Source organism: Copidosoma floridanum, unplaced genomic scaffold (genome assembly GCF_036245765.1).
Source record: "Copidosoma floridanum isolate Cflo_tuat_1 unplaced genomic scaffold, Cflo_Japanese_pri ptg000029l, whole genome shotgun sequence".
NCBI lineage: Eukaryota > Metazoa > Arthropoda > Insecta > Hymenoptera > Encyrtidae > Copidosoma > Copidosoma floridanum.
In genome coordinates, this window is record NW_028321906.1 from 4,209,991 (window position 1) to 4,230,704 (window position 20,714).

Below are 20,714 nucleotides of genomic sequence, written 5' to 3' on the forward strand. Positions count from 1 at the left end.
CCACCGAGAGGCATCTCAGCATCTGCCGCATCGAGGCCTGAATAATAAAAGCAAAACCTGCCTCTCCTGTTTAGAAAAGCAGCCAAAGAGAGGAGCAATGAAGGCCCAGGCGACGCAGACGGAGGTCGCGGCGGCACCCCCGACTAGGAGGGTGCCGGTAACACTGAGTCCCCGCACGATACACAGGGTGAAGATGGTGTCCCAAGGCGCACAGACGAACGGCCTGGCGAACGGCACCCGAAAACTGACCAAGAGCTACTCGGAGGCCGGCCAGCTCAGCACGCCATCTGTAGCCAGGGCAGCAGTGGTGGACGCGATGGCAGCCAAACAGGAGGCAACCGAGCACGAGCCCCTGCAGCGCACCCAGAGCGAGGAGCCGCCGCGCTCACCTTACATGGTGGACACACCACCCCTCAGGTCACCCAGCGCGTTTGCACCACTGTCACCCGCTAGGGACGTCCAGCCGCAACAGCTACCCAACGGGGACTTGCACGTCAGACGGGTGAGATTTGTTCTTTGGGCTGGATGACTTTTTTCTTCTGAGTCAAGGGATTAGTTTGATTGAATGGCGTGGAAAGTCCCACTTGGGCGTCGAAAGTTTTTTTATATCGGGGAATTATTTCGACCACAATCAGAATATTAATAAAAGTTAGGATTTATTCTAATTCATTGAAGGTCATAAGTTAATAATGATTATCTGTTACTGGTGAACGACAGCTTCGAATCTTTAATAAAAAAGTGTACAAGGTTGAGTTCTGTAGTAAGAAAGGAACAAAACTTTTAAAAGTTCATATCTTCATTACAAAAGAGATAACAATATTTTGAGCTTCGTCATCAAAGGTTATATGAAATGGATATAAATTTATGAACACTAAAAAGACAATACACCTGAATTTACTAGTTTTTAATAAGAAGTCGATGTAATCATCATTATTGCTTAAAGTATAATATTTATTTAAATGATTTACATAAAATTTGAAAGGATATTCAAGTAAAACATTTATCATACTTAATAAATAGAATGATATTTGTTTCTCAAGTACTACTCCTGAATACGTTTTTGAATATGTTAATTTAAATCTGAGGGTTTTGTAATTACCTTTACTATCAACCCAGCCAGAAGATTTTTTGAAACAAATTCAAATGAATTATAGCATAATGTTGTTTAGTAAGATCTTTGTCACTTGAATTCTGAATGGTGAAGAGTAAAAAAAAAAAGTGTGAAAAAATCAATTTTTCACAACAGGCTCCAAGTAAAAGACGAACAAATCGTCATCCCAAAGAGCAAATAAAGTTCTCTTTGACAAACCGTACTCATGAAAATCACAGGGTAAGCCAAAGGATCTAGAACTAGACGACCAGGAGATCCTGATCGACTTCAAGCCAGCCCTCATTTCGCCGGACGCCCGAGCTCTCCTGAACGAGATGGCCACGCCCTGGCGGCGCTTCGTCACTCTTTACAAGACTCTGTCGGACGGTGAGATTCAGGTAGAGAGACGCGAGCTCGTTGGCGAAAATGGCGAGCCCAGCTACCCACACACGTGTCGTAGAAACCACCCGCAAGATCCCTGGAGCCGCAAGCTCCAAGCCTCTGTCCAATTCTCCTCGACGCCCGAAGATCTGTCCCTTCTAAGGATCACTTCACATCACGACGACTATCTCGATGAGGTTATTACATATGTTGATCTGTACCTATTTTTTCCTTTAACCACTCGCTGTGTGCATTACCGAAGTTAACAGCTTTAAAATTATTAAAGAAGGTACACTATTATTTGTCATTCACCCATACTTTGAGTCACTGATTAATAAAAAGACATATAGGATTTTATAAATAACAGCTCAAGTACCGATATTATTAAGGTAAAGGCACCTATTATGAGGCACTTTTGGGACAGGTGTCTCTATTACAATTAATAAATAGTCTTTATAAGCTTAATTAATGTATTATTATTTTATTAATTCTCATTTAATGTGTACATCATAAGGAGTGGTAGACCTTTCTGAACATTGTTAAAATTTTTTATTTTTCATTTTGGCTTTAGAAAAATTTTTTTTAAATAAATATTCCCACGCTAAAAATGCTTCTATAATGAGACAGCTAGAAAATTTTTTTGGGTCCTCCTATTACGAGGCAGCACCTATTTATGAGACATGCATGTTATTTAAACGTGCACTCACTGACATGAAATGATGTTAAAAGTATCAAGTATACTGCATGCAATTGAATCTATACATTCTGTAAAAAAATATACTGACCCTTTTTACTAGTGATGAAAGGGATATTTAAACCTGCCTCATAATAGAAGTACCACATTTTTGAGGTTATGTTTGCTATTGTAACTATTACGAGGCAGGGTTTTACAAAAACATTTAAAAAAATCATAATAGTGTATTCTAAAATAACAAACTTTTTTGTCGATTTACATAGAAAATATAATGACGATTCGCAAAATAATTTTTATGCATAGTTAAAGCTATAATTATTATTTATTCATGAGCTGTATCATAATAAGGGACACTTTTAAAAGTACCTTATAATAGGTGCCTTAGATATTCCTCATTCGTAATAAATAGTTAAGTCGAAGCATTATTTTTTATTAAAAATAAATTATTTAATAACATTACCACTTAAGTCTTTATTTATCTAATTACTCAACAGCTATCGCTAAAGCCATGACATTATTCCTTTATAGGAGTTCCACGAAAATTTAGTGCGCCGAGGCTTGTTTCGTAAGCGCAGCGTATCTCTTGAGGATGGCGTACAAGTCGTCCCGGTGCCGAGTGAGTTCGTCTTACCAAGATCTCTTCCTACATCGCCAACGTCGCCTTCTTCAGCAGCAGGTTTGAATATTAATTAGTTACCCTTTATACTATCACGTGAATTTAATTTTACTCCACGTACATTTACGATGGTTCTATTATTGGTAATAAGGGCTTAGGGTGACTTTTAAATGGAAATGTTTTTCTACCCGGCCGAGACTCAGTGCATATGTGACGTCAAGAATTTATTAATAGAAGAGGAGGAAAAAAAGAAATAATAGAAGGGAGAGGGAGAGAGAGAGACAGAGCAGTAGAGTAATCCCAGCAGCAGTATAGTTCTAAAGTGAACTTCCTTGTTTCTTCACGGGATGCCCACAAGGGTATTTTATGCATGTAGGGGTTGCATGGATGTAGGTGACCTCAAAAAGGAAATACGTGTAATATTTAGTACTACAAAAGGAACGTGAAGCGAGTTCATTTTTTTTTTCTTACCCGGATATTCTCATTTTCACGTTATGGTTATCATTTTTTTTATTTGATTTTTTACTTGCAAGTATTAGCACTCCGTCGTTAAGTTTGTGGCTTATGGTAATAATTTTATTTCATTTTTATGAAATAGCTATCCAAATGATTTCGTCATATTCGACGAGCTTTTGTGCACTCACAATGTGGTTATTGCTGTTTGCTCATATTGTTCAACAATTCATTAAAACATTAACCCGTGGTTAAAATTACTGTAGGCAAAACATTTACATTGACACTTATTTTTCATGCTAATTGTCCTCGTAATTGTCAGTACTTTGAAAAAAAATTTCGTCATATTATCAGAACTTTCTAGTACTGACGCAAGATACTGTATCTGACAATATACGTTTATTTCGGACGTATTTTACTTAATACAGTAAGATTCTATTTGTAGTCGTATAAATAAATATATTAAGCTGTTTATTATGTGTAGTATTTATTCCAATGAAATGGAATCAAAAAATCCGATGCATGACAAAGTACTTTTGACTGCCGTATTAACATAAGTTTCACATACGTTGACGAACAAAGTTGTTTAAATAAGTTTTGAAGAAACACGATTAAACTGGGGTATTTTTAATGTATTCAATTTTCAAACAAGTATTTTGACCAGTCAATTATACAAGCACTTAAAAATAAAATATACGTCAACCATCAACGTACCCAATAGACAATCGTTCAAAGAGGACCTTCGATCACTGTTATAGCTCCATCGAGAGGGGTCTGCGAAAAGCCAAGTGGTGGACCAGCAAGTTATCAACAGCGTCAATTCCTGCAGGCAGGAATGTTAGCAGCGTCACCCTTTGCCTCAAGTGACTCGCTGGCAAACGATGCGACACGTGACCACAGTGACGGCATCTGGAACGAGTCACAGGCGACCGTCCTGCAGGCAGATAGTGGCTCCTTGACTTATCTGACACCCTCGTCCAAGCGTCGGCACTTGTTGATGCTCCAGCACCAACAGCGCTCGTCTATGGACACCGATGCGCTCGACGCTGAGGACGAAATGGATGTATATCCAACAAGTCCCAGAATCAGGCTCGAGGCTGCCACTCCTGTTACTGCGACCACAGCTACTTTTAGGTGAGATATTAAGTTGAGACGTTATAGTTTTATACTATGTTTATTTATCTTTTTTTTTAATGGATTCCATACTAATTTGAGCCATGGATATAACTAAATAGTCATTGCTTGAATAGGCAGCTTAAAATTTTGGACATTTTATAATGCTTGCATTTCAAGTAAGATATTTTAAAGGAAAGCATTGTAAAATGTCCAGAATTTTAAATAACTAGTTTATCTTACTACTTCACATGTTTAGTTCACTTGCTCCTCCTCCTATGTATGGGCCGTCCAAACCTGTATGTTTTTTTTTTTCATTTTATACTATTTTGGCAGATAAAAATTTTAAGAGCTATTTTTATGTTGGAACAGTAATTGAAAAAAAAGAAGTTAATTTCTTCAACTTTAAAACATAATATTGAATTTTATCTAACTATAAGACGCAACCACATGAATTTGAGTAGTTAATATAATCCTTTTTTAATGCCTTCGTTTAGTCAAAGAGAAATGATGAAAGAAATTTCTAGATCATAAATTAAACTTTTACAAGAACATTTTTAAAAATACAAATACCTAGGAAATTTTTCTAAAACTAAACAATTAACTACTTACTAGAATTATTTTTATACGGATTTTTTTCTTCTCAAACAATGACACATTAATGGTTTAGACAATAAATATAACTCACAAAATGTACCGTTTAAAAATTTTTGACAATGAAATTGTTAGCTTACAGAAATTTTCAACTAATATAATGATCTTGAAAATTTCGACAAAAAAGTTATGTTATAATAATTTCAACCCAATTACATCTTGTAATAAATCAAAGTTGACACAAACTTAATAGAATCAGTATTTCAGGTAACAAGATGTATTTCAGAAAAGTGTTGTAGAAAAGAAAAAGTTTTGATAAAAACATTTACATTTTACGAATGTCACTTTGTTAAGTTTCATGCATCAGTATAAATTAATAAGAAATCTGTTACGATTAACTAGAAGCCTAGAAATACATTTAGATGTACAACTACTATGTAATAGATATATGATGCAGCAAAGGTAGAGATGCCTTAATTTAAAACATTAAAATAGTTATAAGCACATAATATTTAGTAGTAAATGCTTCAGGAGATTCCAGCATCCTATTATTGATAACATTGAACCAATAACCATAGACATAGTCTAATAAATAAGTGAAATCATGCAGAATCTATAGGTACCCATTTTTATATTCGTAACTAGACAAAATTTCGGGATATTTGGAATAAAAGTTAGCTTTTTTCACATTTATGTTAATCGATCAATTCCAACTTCTCACAAAAGTGTCAAAAGTATAACTATTATACAGGTCTTATCAATTAAAATTTTACCTTTGCAAGACCTTTTTTGCTTGAGATTTCATAAAAACTTTTTTAACAAAACATTCACTTTTTCTCGTATAAGTATCGATTTGTTCAGATTTATAAAAATGGTGCAATAACATAACACAAAAAAAACTGGTGTTTTGAACATTTTCCTGCTTTGTCACTTACAACAATTCAAAAAAATCTTGGCGAAACCTTTTTTTTATGTAAATTTATGAATTTACGTTAATTGTATTTTTAATATAATAAATTAATTTTTAATGTAAATTGATAGAATATTGTTTTTTATTCATTCTTGTAACTATGCAGAAAAAAGAAAGAAAATAACAACTTCTGATATTTTCAAACCTAATTTACTTATTTTTTAAAAGTGTTAAAAAATTTGTAATGTAACACAAAATCTATTATAACAGAATTTTTCGTTATGTTATTAAAAAAATAGTTTTTCTAGAATTTTATAAAAATTTTTAATGTTACACTCAAGTTTTTAAAGACGCTCAAATATTTGAAAATTCCTTATTTGTGTTAAATTATAAAACAGTTTTTTTAACAAAATATAGGTACGTTTGTTTTGTATCAATATTAATTTCTCTTAACTTTTTAAAATACTGCAATAAATTAAAAAAAAATGTATGTTATACGTTTGCGTACCTGTTCACTAATAAAAACGCAAAAAAGTATTGGTAGAACCTTTTGCTAAGATAAATATATAACAGCTACTTTAAAAGACCCTTTTTACCAATATAATAATACCAAAAAATTTAATATATGACGAAAAATGTATCAATTGTTATAAAAATAATTTCAGAGATGTTAAGAATTTTTAAAAACTACTAGAATGAATTTTTTTTTGTAAAACTATCAAAAAGTTTTTTTGACAAAATATAGGTTTTTTTTTGTATTAATATTAATTTTTTGCGATTTCTAAAAATACTGCAAAAAAAAAACTTGCATTTTTTACGTTTGCTTACCTCATCACTAATAAAAACGCAAAAAAAGATTGACGTAACATTTTGCTAACGTAAATATATAAAAATTACTTTATAAAGCCTTTTCAACCAATTGAAAAATACGAAAAAATTTATTATATGACAAAAAATGTATCAATTAATGCAAAAAAGAATTTCAGGAACGTTAAAAATTTTTAAAAAATACTAGAACAAATTTGTTTTGGGTGGAACTATTGAACAGTTTTTTTAACAAAACATTGTTTTTTTTATATTATTAATAATTTCTTAGATTTTTTGAAATGCTGCAAAAATAAAAAAATTGTATTTTCTAACGCTTTATTATCTTTTACCAAATAACAACGTAAAAAAAAATTGGTTAAACCTTTTCGTAATGTACATACACAAGAATTATTTTAAAAAGCCATTTTGCCAGTTTAAAAATACAAAAATATTTATTATATGAAAAATATGTATCAATTGTTGTAAAACAAATTTAACGTTTGTTTTGTATTAAAATTAATTTTATTAGACTTTTTTAAATACTGCAAAAATAAAAACATTGTATATTAAACGTTTGCGTACCTCTTCACAAATAAAATCAAAAAAAATATTGGCAGAACCTTTTGCTAACGTAAATGTAGATAAACTTTTTGGAAAAGCCTTTTTCACCAATTTAAAAGTACAAAAAATTTGATTGTATGATAAAAAATGTATCAATTATTGTGAGAAAAATTTTAGACGCTTAAAATTTTTGAAAAATACTAGAATAAGCTTTTTTTGTGTAAAAATATTGAATACTTTTTTTGAACAAAATTTTTTTTTTTTTATATTAATAATAATTATTTTAGATTTTTTTAAATGCTGCAAAAATAAAAAATTGTAGTTTTTAACGTTTTATTATCTTTTAACAAATAACAACGTAGAAAAAGATTGGTTAAACCTTTTGCTAACGTAATTACACAAGAATTATTTTAAAAAGCCATTTTACCAGTTTAGAAATAGAAATATATTTATTATATAACAAATATGTATCAACTGTTGTAAAAAAATTTCAGAGACATTCAAAATTTAATAAAAATAGTATAATAGATTTGTTTTGTAAAAATATCAAACAGTTTTTTTTAAACCAATTTTAAGTTTGTTTTGTATTAAAATTAATTTTTTTAAACTTTTTTAAATACCTCAAAAATAAAAAAAATTGTAAATTATACGTTTGTGCACCTCTTTAAAAAAAAAAACAAAAAAAATATTGGCAGAACCTTTTGCTAACGTAAATATAGATAAACTTTTTGAAAAAGCCTTTTTTAACAATTTAAAAGTACACAAAATTTTATTGTATGATAAAAAATGTATCAATTATTGTGAGAAAAATTTCAGACGCTCAAAATTTTTGAAAAATATTAAAAGTTTTTTAGTGTCAAACTATTGAATACTTTTTTTTAACAAAATTTTGTTTTTTTGATATCAATAATAATTATTTTAGATTTTTTTAAATGCTGCAAAAATAAAAAAATTGTAGTTTTTAACGTTTTATTATCTTTTAACAAGTAACAACGTAAAAACAGATTGGTTGAACCCTTTGCCAAAGTAAATATACAAGAATTATTTTAAAAATCCATTTTACCAACTTAGAAATACAAAAATATTTATTATATCACAAATGTATATCAATTGTTGTGAAAAAATTTTTAGATGCGTTCAAAATAAAAAAAAAAAATACTAAAATAGATTTTTTTTGTGTGAAACTACTAAATCATTTCTTTTTCCAAACACATATTTTATTGTATTAACATTAATTTTTTAGGTTTTTTTAAATGTTGCAACTAGTCTAAAAAAATTAACTAGATATTTTCTTTATTACATTTTTTTTAAATAGACTTGTCTTGAATTTTCTAAAAACTTCTAATGCTTTAATTAAGTTTTTAGAAATAGTCAAATTTTTTAAAACTCAAATTTTTTTGCATATAACTAGATGAAAAATTTTTTTCAGCAACACATACAATTTTTGAAATTTTCATCAATATTTTCAGATTTGTAAACAATGTCACAACATTTAAAAAAAAATTGAAAACTGGTGTTTTTAACGTTTTATTACTTTGTCATTACCTGAAATGCAAAAAAGGCTTTCTGAAAACTTTTCCTAATAAAAATTTTAAGAAATTATTTTGAAGAGCTTTTCTTTATAATTAGTCGTCATAATAATACTAAAAAATGCCAAATATTGCAATTGATATTTTTCTATAGCTGCTTCACCACTTGTAAAAATCTAAAAAAATGCATCATTAAACAATGAAGCTTATCCATTATTTAAAAAAATATTTTATAGCTTAACTCAAAAACTGGTTTTTTTCTGGAATTTGTCAAATTTTTGACGTTTTTTTTTTTTAATTTTCAGAGACACAAATTTTTTAAATTTTATAGAAATCTACAAAAAAATTTTTAACGTCTTATGCTTAATTTAAATTTTTAAAAACGTTTGAAATTTGACAAAAATTCTAGTAAATATACTTTTCCAAGTAGTGTGACAGAACTTATTTTAACAATAAATTCATTTTTTTGTTACACCATAAAATTTTTCTGAGCTATCCTTCTTGAAATAATTTCCAAAAACTGATAATAATAAAGTGTCTTAAGCGCCTTTTTTTTACATTTTTAGTAGTTGCAAAGCAAAAAAAAAACGTTGAAAACACCAGTTTTCATTTTTTTTATCTGCCGCACATTCTTTAAGAATCTAAGGAAATCTGTAATAATATAAATAAATAGATTCTAGGCATTTGTGTGCAAGATTATTAGAACAAATAACAATAACAAAGCTCCTTAAAATAATTCTCAAAACTTTATACTTAACAAAGGTTTAACAAAGCTTTTTTTGCATTTTCAATAGTGACATAACACAAAAACTTTAACAATACCATTATTAAATATTTTGACTTTTTTTGAATTTTTTTAAATCTGAAACATTGATGATCATACAAACAAAGTGTATGTTTTATTGGAAAAATTTTTATGCAATCACACACAAAAAAAGGCTCTTTCTAGAATTTGCTAAACAATTGAAACGTCTCTGAAAATGGTAGTTTTCCTACGAGTTTGAAAAGTCTCTGTTTGCGAACCGAGAGGTTTGCGGCCCGAGCCGAAGGCGAGGGACATAACAAGGTTCGTAAAGGAGACTTTTCGAACAAGTTCCGGAAAACTGCTTTTTCACCCGAGGAAGTACCAGCCTCCCAAAACCACCCGAGAGCGGAAAATTATATTTTTGCATACTGGGCCAAAAAATTTAAGAAAAAAAAAATGAAAAACACGTTCAGACCAATCACACTTATCAGGAGTAGTCTAGTGACCTTAATTTTTCGTACGGATATTTTTTTCTTAGTACCTTTCGATTCACAAAATTTGAGTGAAAAAATCGTTTGAGTGATAAAGTTACTGTTACCCCCCTTATCTATCTTGATTTTTACACTTTATTCTGATGATATTGATTAGCCAGTGAGTTTTAGGCCATTTACTAAAATTCAAAAAATTATTATACTTTCTTGTATATTCAATATTGTCAAAACAGTTTCAAAAGTGGTATTATTTTTTTTCTCAGTCTATAAATAAACAAAAGATATTGGTACTCAATCAATACTTTATTTTACTCTATTATTTGACAGCAGTAGCGCGTGTCACGGGTTCAATCTTTTTTGCTCTGGTGTCTTTAGCTAATCTCCCCGGTCTCTTACTTCTGTCTCCTCCTCCACCTAAAACGGCACATGGACACATAGTTATATGATATCGTACGTAACAATACTATACAACTAATTGTATTCATAAAAATGTTGAATACACCACTAATTACTTAAATTTTGATCTCCTTCCGTATTTCAATTGGTAAATTTTCTGCCAAATTACATATGCAATATGGCTGCCCAACTTTTCTTGTACTACTGAAAATGAACACTGTATTTTACCTTTTTTGCAGTTATCTTAACTTTGAATCCAATTACCTATTTTTTTTTTCAACCATGGCATTGGAAAGTTAAAGTTTTAATTTATAAAACCTGTATACTCGTTATACCTTTGACACTTTTATTATGAGTTGGAATTTATCGGTAAGCAAAAATGTGAAAAGAGCTAATTTTCATTCCAAATACCTAAAACTTTTTTTCTAGTTAGAAATATAAAAACGGATTCTGCATGATTTCAATTATTTATTAGTACATGCTTATGTTTATTGGTTCAATATTATTGACAATTGGAGGCTGGAATATCCTGAAGCATTCACTACAAATTTGTGCTTATAACTATTTTAATTTTGGTAAGGTCGATGTCCCAGTACTCGGTCATGTCCCAATAGTCGGTCATCTGGCTGAATTTTTCACCATAAATTTTCAAAACATATATAAATCGGGTAGCTATTCAGACACTAAGCAATTACTCTTTCAAAACAAGTTAATATATAAACCCAATTAAAAATATAACGAAGGCCCATAAAAGAAAAAAAGTGACCGACTATTGGGACATTTCGTCAGCTTAAGTGAGCGAGTACTGGGACATCCACCTTATTTCTATCGTATCCGCATCATACATCTCTCACATAGTAGTTGTACATCTAAATATATTTCTATTGTTGTAACAAATTGCTTACTAATTTAAATTTATGCACTTAACAAAGTTACATTTTAAAAATGTAAACGTTTCTGACTTCATTGACGATAAAACGTTATCTCCGAAATATAGCTAAGTTAAAATTTATTGTACGCTTGGTTAGACCAGAAATATCGACTAAGGTTAACAAACATAATTGAGTTCTGATTCCGTGTTGAGTTAGAGCTGGAGATCTCTAATAAATTTCCGAGGTACATTTCTCAAAGTATCACTGTTGGCAAAAGCAATGAGACGACAAACGTCCGGCCCCGCATCGGCTATCTCAGGCGGAGCCCAGGTTCACACCAACAACAGGAAAAGACGTCACTGTCGCAACCCCACTCGCAGTCATCAAGTGAGTTTGGACTGAGTCGTAGCGGTACAACCGACATAAGCGAGACCTCAACGACCGACGATTATATCACTGCCAACACATCGACGGATATCGGGACCACAACGACCACGGGCGGCACCACAAGCTCACTCACGAGGTCGCCTTACCTGCCTGCGGGACCTTCCGCACCCGCCTCAGCCACTGCCACTACTGCGGAAGGCAGCTCCTTTGAAAGCGCCAGCTCAGTCTACAGTTTGGCTCGAAGCGAGGTATCTATAGACCCTCTTTGTTTATTTGGTGATTTTTCTAAGTATCGCTCAAAATAAAGAGACGCCAATTTCTTTACTGGTAGCACATAATTTCCTCCGGTACTTTGGTATAGATTTGTTAATAGTTAATAATTTATATTGGCAGTGAACAAATTGTTACTTCAATAAATCAGTCTGTAAGTGTGTTTGATGTGTAAGCTTCGCATTATGGAAAGCTCATACATTTTAGCATCAGAATTTTTTAAAAGTTACTTGCTATTCAAATCACTGCGATCTATTTTACTTACTTTTTAAACTTGTTAGATTACTTTCACATAAAAAGAATAAAAGGTCTCAAAAAAAAGAAAACAATTCTTGCTGCCTGTTAAAATACATTTTTAAATTCAATCTTCTTCCAAGCTTGAACGCTTTGAAGATTGATGGCAAAGGCTGATTGCAGTTTGAATATGAATTCGAAAATTATAAAATAAAATAAAATGAATAAATGCCTAGTTAGTTATAAACATATTTGAATTCTCAGACATTTGCGTCAAATTTCTTCATGAACTGTCACTCGTTGATGATTTTTATCATACGTAAAGTACAGTGATTCGATGTTTTTCATACATTATTTCTTTCAAAATCACTAGAATCGTTTTTTCCTAAAAACCTGTATTTTATAAATTAAATTAAGTTAATAATGGTATAAATCATTTTACCTTTATATATATCATTCACTTTGTTCTCATTTACATTCAGAACAGAAAGTTATCACTCGGCAAGCTAACAATTTCATTTTAATCAAATGAATAATAACTATCTTTTCTGCTGCAATTTTATAAACATATTTTGCTACAACATTATTTCCATGCATTCTACCTAGTGGCTAAAAACTACTGCAACTCGGTCCCTTGGGAACTTTACAAGGTGTAATGTCTTATACAAACGCGCATGTGTTTGAAATTTGCGAAATAACCACGAGAGCGCAAATGCACGGCGCATACACAATTTTACCGCAAGAAAGAAAAAAAGTCAAGTGTAAAGTAATTGATCCGCGCATGAGCAACTTGTACTCTTCCGTTCCCGCGCTCACAAAAATCTCCATTTCCCGAGCATCCAGACGCGTTTTCCTACGTTGAAACATCCCAAGCTTTTCTTTTCTTCATCGTAAGCAGAGCAACATTTTTTCCCGAAAACCCCCCAAAAAAATAAGCCTCCGTGGTCATGAATTTTTTCAAGAGCTCGATATCTTGCATAAAAACGACCAAGCTCGACCAGGCCGGACTCGAGGAGCCGAGTAGTCCAACCGTGCCCAAGGACAAAACAGACTCTTCCTACTGTGGCCAGCAGCAGCCACCATCACCGGCGCGGTCGACCACCAGCAGCAGCTCCGGAAGCTACGATCTAGAGGATGCAACGCCCGAGCAAGACAGTTTCAAGCCCACAGCTCACGCAGAGCAAGACGTTGACGTGAGTTGACATTTTCTTTTGTTCCCCTCAAATTTTTGTCATCAGCCAGACTGGCACCAAAGATCTCGCCTGAGAAAGAATCACGCAGATGTTTGTTCTAAACATTTGAGCGTGTCCAAATGTTGAGATCTTTTTAGAGGCACGACTAAACTTGTCACGTTGTAATAGTATTTCGGGGCCGTATAGATAAACATATTATGCTCTTTGTGTTTCCCTCATACATATAAGAGAACTTTTCTTTATTTATTTGCAAGTCGATCTAGTCACAAAAGACCTGATTTATTTGCGTGCCCTTTTTCTTATCGGTTCTTTACTTCGTGTCTTTGACTATTGCTATTTTATTTCCCATTTTCTGTACTTGTTTTCATATCACAAGTGATTTTTTAATTTATTTTATAAACTAATGATTATCCCATTCACGTGCATTAGTCAATTGAACTGCCCCATCAGCAAGATATTTCAAAAGCATCACAGCCCACATTTGTAGAGGATATTTTCCGCGAGCTTTTTTCTGTTCAGGCATCGTAGACACGTTGAAAAAAAAAACGCACCGTCATCGTTATGAAAAACCACGTACCACAACAAAGCTACAAGCCACCCGATTCTTGGCAACATACATTAACAAACATACAGAAAAGCCCATTTTATAGGAGAGCCATCACTCATCGTCGGGTGGCTATGCCGAGTCACCGCCCGATCGGCAGCTCTGGACGGAGGAAGAGCGCCGGCGTCGGAAAAAGACTTTCAGCCTCGACTTTCCCGGCGGCCAGGAGCCAACTCCGTCTGGCACCACCGAGCCCGACTCCACAGGCCTGCACGAGACCACGTCTACGACGAGCCCATTACCCAGACATCGCTCACGCACCAAGAGCTCGGCCGTGCGATCACCCCATCGAAACAATCACCGGCGGCGCTCGATTAGCGATATCCAGCCGGCACTTACACCCGGACAGCAGCAGACACAGCAGCCACCCCAGCAGGGCCGCAGTCCTCCGAGGGACGAAGGGGTGGCTAACGAGGAGCCGAGTCACGTACAAACTAGTGACGACTCGAGTTGCAGCCACCATTACCACTTGCACCATCACCACCAACATTACCACGGACATCGTAGGTCCCGAGAAAGCCCTCGTCGGAAGAGTAGTGCCCACGTCTCGGGCAGGCGGCGCAGCAATGAGGTAGGCTATGTTACGCCTTTTTTTTTCTTTTTTTCCACTTTTACGACCACGCAAGACACTTGTCTCACCACCCTCGTTGCCTCTGGATCTCGACTCGCTCTCCTCTACCAACGACCTACTTGGCTCTGTCGCCCTTAACCACTTGTCGCTTGCTTTGTCACGACAATAGTTTTGCGATTACTTCGTGCTGGACGGGCAAAGTCTTTGAGAAAATTTTTTGCTGCGGTAGATTTTTGTTTTTTATGTCAAACGTATGGTTCTAAAAAGTTGAAGTACAACTCACTTGAAACATACTTAATCTTGGATTAAGAAATAATTATCTTTTATACAAATTTTAAAGCACTAAATTTTCTCATGTTTAATATTATATAACACCGTAAACATAATGGATCGGACGTACTTGATATAATGTTTGATATATGAAAGCACTCTGATATGAGATAAGTCGTTGACGAGTAAGCTACTTGAATTATCAAGTAGTTGTCATTGGAACATGACTAACTACAAGTCTAAATACTATTTAAAAATTTATTAAGCTTTTCTCGTTTGACAAAAATGGGAGGAGTATCGGATATTCTAATCTATGCTGAGGTTACAGTTTTAAAGTGGAACATCAAGGTCCTTAATTTTTTTTTTACCCTTGCTACGATAAAGTTTTGAATATCCAATTTTTTAGAGATTTCTTATTCGAAAATTTTCCATAATAATATGAAACTATACTCAAACAAACAAGCTCAATTCAAAATGTAATTTTTGCAATAGTGTGCGGAAAACACCTATTTTCCGCACACTTATTGCGAAAAAACTTGTACGCAGCTCGTGCGGGACGATTTCCCGCACTTGTTACGTAAATAAATATTGTCGTTGTTGTGGATATTTAATAAAAGCTGAGATAAATTAAACGACTTGATGTTTTTAATATGTTAACATTTCTATTAAAATGTTGTCCAATAGTATAAAACTATTTATACACCTATTCTACTTATATAAGTCATTAACATGTTCATTAAAAAAAAAAATATTCTTCTGTAACTTAAAACAAAAAAAAAATTGTTTTTAAATAAAGCGAAACAATTTATTTAAATAATACAACTGAAGTCATACGCTTGTGTTACACGTTTTGTAGATAGAGCGATCAAATTGCTAAATAGGTATGAGTACACAAATCTCCAATTTAAAAAATTGACAATACAGACGTATTACAAAGTTTTTCCTGAACCTCTTTCAAAATCAATGTCAGTTCATTATTACCATTTATAAAAAACTATAGATTATTTACAAACTAAAAAAAAACTCATAAATTACATAAACCTAAAATCCATTCAAACATTAGAAAAATTTAACTAGTCAAGTTGGAAAAAAATTTAACTCATACTAAAATTAATGGTAATACGTAAAACGATAGAAAGTACTCATGAATTAATTATAATAGCATGTCTAGTTGTACCTGCAAAATACAGGAATTCAAAGTTATTTGAAAGAATTATATTAACTAAAAATTAACCACATTCTTTTTTACATATAACAGTAATGATACTGGTCAGATTACTTCCGTGCATAAAAAAGATATCTCATCCTTGATATAAAGTACAACCTTCCGAAATGGTATTCATCACAATGGTCAAAACCAATACCACCAGAATAAATGATCGAGAAAATCTTTTAAAAATATTTAGCTTATATCTTAATTTCATCCGGCATTCATACGACAGATTAATACATTTTGGCTTTTGGTGCCCATTTGTTAGTAGATACAATATTTGTACTAGAACATATAAATGGGGCTTTACCTTATTTCGCTCGCCGCTCACAATAATAAAGTATTAACTATATAGTATATGAATGCAAAAAGCTTACAAATATTATTTATGTATAAATTTGGAAGTAATTGAATAGTTTTATATTTTAATTCACTAATTTATCAAATTGTACTTCAATTTTAAAATTATTCTATTTTGAAAAGTGAACAAAGTAATAAAGCAACACCATTGAAAAGTTAAAAATTGCATGATATTGCTACATAATAAGCGTTTTAAAAGATAAATTTTGCAATCAGTTTGAGATATGTTGAAAATAATTCTGTAATGAATAATTTTATTAAACACGCTGTATTTTTTATTGTTCTTTTTTATACATATAACAATAATTATTATTATCATTAATAGTATAATTTACATAAGACATAATTATTATACAATTCGAAAAATATCACATAAATATTTGCGTAATAATATGATAAGAGAAAAGGTTAACTATATTTCATGGATGGTCCTGGGGAACCAGAAAGAATTTTTTTTTTAAATAATTGATTTAATATTCTATTTCTCAAATAAATGAATTATATCATGATGATTTAACCGCATAAAGAGTGAACTTTTGGAATTAAAATTTTTTTTAATTGACGGGAGTTTTAACGAAAAACAACAATAGACGCAACATCATCGCGGAAACTAGTTCGTTATTATTTTATATGATTAACTGTTATATCTAACACTTTAAAATTATTATTCCGTTAAGTAATAATACGTTCATATTCCTATAATCGTGCATTAGAACTGAAAGAATACAAATATTTAAATTCGCTGAAATGTTAAAAATAAGTTTAAAATACTTATCGTGTTCCACTATAACGTAGGAAAAAAATAATAACTGTTTTTAAAGACACAAGGGTGAATTCAATCCTAAATTTCCTCTAAAAGGACAAGAACGCAGCTCTGACGGGTAGCTTACCTCGACGGCGATCGCGCCAGGCAGTGGAATACGTGTGCTCGAGTAGCCGACTGAGCCCCGGTGGCAACACAAGCCGTTACGGTCAGAGTGGACACTCGCCACCCACAGCTGGCAAGTCACCAAGCCCTGAAGTGAGGCTTAAGGCAATGTCAGCTGAAAGCTTAAGGTCTGTCAGCCCTGGCAGTGATAGTGTTTTCTTCAGCGTTGAGGAGCAACCCGTAGACCAAGCCCACTGCCATCACTGTGGTCGAGAGGTTTATGTCATTTTGTTTTTCCACCCTCCAATTGACTTTTATTCATCAGGGCAAAGTTCATACAAGCTGGGTACCGACTGTTCAAGGTACCAGAGGAAATCGTCCAGCCACCAGCTGGTTTTGCAGACTCACCAGATGCTGGTCACAGACCGTCATCTTCGACGAAGCATACTCCAGGTCACCGATTGTTCAAGAAATTTGATAAGCGCTACAGATCGGAGGACCGTGGCGATCGGCGCCATCATCGAGGCAGTATGGGACGATCGGATGTGCGAGCCAAATCTGAGGAGCGAGATGCCAAGTCCAGCAGTAGGTATGGGGAAGATTTCAGCAGAAAAAGACTCCACGCCCGCAGTACCGATGCTAGTCTGGAAATTTTGACGGGTGAGTTGGACTGTGCCGTACTTTGTTTTTATTGATCAAAGGTAGGACACCTCTAGCAAAATTGTTTTTAGTGTTATTTTAAAATGTGTCTATTAAATTCCATCACAAGCCATTCAATTAATTGCTTGATATGAAGTCCATTGGTTATGCCAATAGTTCGTTAAATTAGGTTTGAAATTTGACTGTGGTCAGTTTAACTAGAGTTACATGACGTACAATAAAATAAATGTTGAATCAAAGATAAATTTTATTTTATTTATAAACAATTACAGCTTTATTTAAGGGACTATCCGAATATCATTAAAGGATACTACCGATATTAATTGCACGGTATTTACTTGTATTTACTTTGTCATATTATTGAACTAGCAGCCCCCCGTCTCGGCTTCGCCCGAGACTTACTAAATAAAACACCGTAGTGTGTTGACACGTAATGTGAAACATTTTTAGTTAGAAAATTTTACACATATTTCCGATACATCTCAGAACAAAAATCTTCTTATTAAAAACATATTTTTTCGGAATCCATATAGTTTATTTGGTCAAATAATAAGGTGTACAAATTCAAAAAAATAATTATGCTGAAAAGTACTGTGCGTTCTTTATGCCATAAAATAATCGATGGCTATAAGAAGTTGTTGATTTGGTTTCTTCTGTGTAATTCACGAAAAGGGCTATTTTTTAAAGCTGTTAAGATTTAAAACCCCCAAAAAATTTATATTAAAAAAAAAATTGTTTTTTCTCATATCTCACAATTTTATTACCAGAGCAACAAAGTCCTGGACCTTAAACCCAACATTTTTATTGCCACAAAAACACAAATACGTTTTCTACTCATTAAAAAATCTAAAGTAGGATCTTTAAAGATTTCAGAGATTGCTGTAAGGGTACAATGAAAAGCTGATCTCTCACGTAATGGACTCTTAAGTTGACGATTTTGACGCTGCTGTTTCAATCTCGATAAATTTTCTGCGTCAGTTTCTTGACGCCTCAAATTGTATTCATTAGATACATTTGAGGTTTTCTTTCCAATATACCCTTTTGCGACTATTGGTATGCTTACGACTTTTATGACCCCTAAAGGCTATTTTCAGTCAACTTTGTTAATTTTAATACATTTGTTGGCAAGGTAGTTCGACGTCCGATGGCCCTAAAAAAGACCGGTGAGCTTCTTAAGTTAACTCTTTTTTGACTGCAGTTAACAGCAATTGTGACTGCCTGGATACCTCAGGGTGATCTTCTCTGGCTTACTGTTGAAGACCCAGACTGATTAGGAGAAAAATTACAAAGTCCGAAGCTTTGGGGCTAGTTGTAGTGCTCTTTCCCAACGTCTCCCGGTATAACGTCAAAGACGTTGGTGTCTAAAGCACCTTTTTTATTTTGCAGATTTAGTTGTTTTGGTGATCTTAGATGGGGAGATTGGTTAGTGATACTTGTCCAGTGGAGGCTGTCCCGTTGGCTCAAGTTTTTTTTTCCTTTATAGCTGTTATAGGTTTGCCCAGCGCAGACCTTAGAGAGGATCAGTGATTCCTGGTTGAATGCTTAAAGTCGAGAGGGTAGTATAGGGTCGTCGGTCACCGGGTTTTCCAGCCTTGCGAAGAACAACTCCGCAGGTGACGTCTGCCAGTGAATAGCTGACTTGGTTTAATAGTGCCCGTCTTTAGTTAATATAGTCTTTTAGTTGACGAATCGCTTCCGGAAATGCTAATAAAAATGTATTTGTTGGCAAGGTAGTTTACACTAAGGTGGCCCCTAAAAAGAACCGATGAAATTGATGGTTAAGTAGGGAACGTAAATACTTATAATGGCCCTAAAAAGCGCCAGTGGTGAAACTTCCAGGCTATTCTTTATTATTATTCCTGATGATGAAGAGCTGGCTACGGGTTGCTTGATTCTTACCCTGGGAGTCTCGATGTACGGAGACTGTGATGGAGGGAGATACGCCGCTGACCAAAGAATATCTCGTCTCGGGTCGTTCCCCGGATAACCAACTGCTCAATTGCTCATCTTTAGACGGGAACATGTGGGTAAGCGCGTTGGGGACGCGACTACCAAGAAGGTAGCCGTTGTGGCTTCCCGTGCTCCTCAGAGCTGTTTTCCCTTGCTTACATTTGTAGCCACAAATTCTTTAACTACACCAGGTGGGATGGTGGGACTGCCACACAACTCTGAAGAGTTGGTGCAGATTGTGCTCTGGCTATATATGTCTCCTGGCATTCTGGCAGAGACGGCATCGGTTGGAATTAATTTATTTTTCTTTGATCGCACTCGTCGAGATTCAGGGTGAAGGGACTCTTGGGTTCCTTCCCCCTTAGAGAAGAGTGTCGTCCGTAACCGGGATACCCAGCTGCAGGACTATCACCAGCATTCTCTGAACAGCTTCATGAGCTGCCGAAGCTCGACTATACAGCTAACGATACGCTCCGGCCTTTTATAACCACACTTATTTAATTATGTTGCAGGTAGCTTCGATTTTATGTCGACGCTACCTAGCGGATTTTACTGAACTAAAGTGAAAAGCTGGCGTATTTTTGCAAAACTTTGAGCTCATTTATTGCTATTGTTATTAAATTTTTTAAGATAAAAACTATACTAAAACCATCTAGGAAGTATCATGAATCAGTGTGCAAAGAGCGCGCGGTGGCTCGGTCGGCTAGGTCGTGGATTGGCACGCGGGAGACCGTGGTTCAATTCCCGGCCAGTGCGACTTTTATGGGCAAAGTACCTCTGTGTCTTTCACATGTGCTTTTTCACCACGCAATGCTCCTCGAGGAGGGTTTAGGCGACCTTCTCGCAGCAAATTTGCCTAATTCCCCCTACCCCCCTCCCAGTGAT

The 20,714-nt window shown here is 33.8% G+C and overlaps 1 protein-coding gene across 1 annotated transcript in view; it reads left to right on the forward strand.

The window, feature by feature from the left end:
- Positions 1-20,714, forward strand: part of LOC106637631 (uncharacterized) — a 91,682-nt gene that overhangs the window by 53,359 nt on the left and 17,609 nt on the right. Inside the window, exons 5-13 of the mRNA XM_089595910.1 lie at positions 75-502; positions 1,330-1,668; positions 2,694-2,841; positions 4,005-4,368; positions 11,530-11,887; positions 13,136-13,336; positions 13,987-14,511; positions 17,211-17,495; positions 17,582-17,879. Of these exons, the coding sequence (XP_089452036.1) occupies positions 75-502; positions 1,330-1,668; positions 2,694-2,841; positions 4,005-4,368; positions 11,530-11,887; positions 13,136-13,336; positions 13,987-14,511; positions 17,211-17,495; positions 17,582-17,879 (2,946 nt within the window). The remainder of the gene's footprint in view (positions 1-74; positions 503-1,329; positions 1,669-2,693; positions 2,842-4,004; positions 4,369-11,529; positions 11,888-13,135; positions 13,337-13,986; positions 14,512-17,210; positions 17,496-17,581; positions 17,880-20,714) is intronic.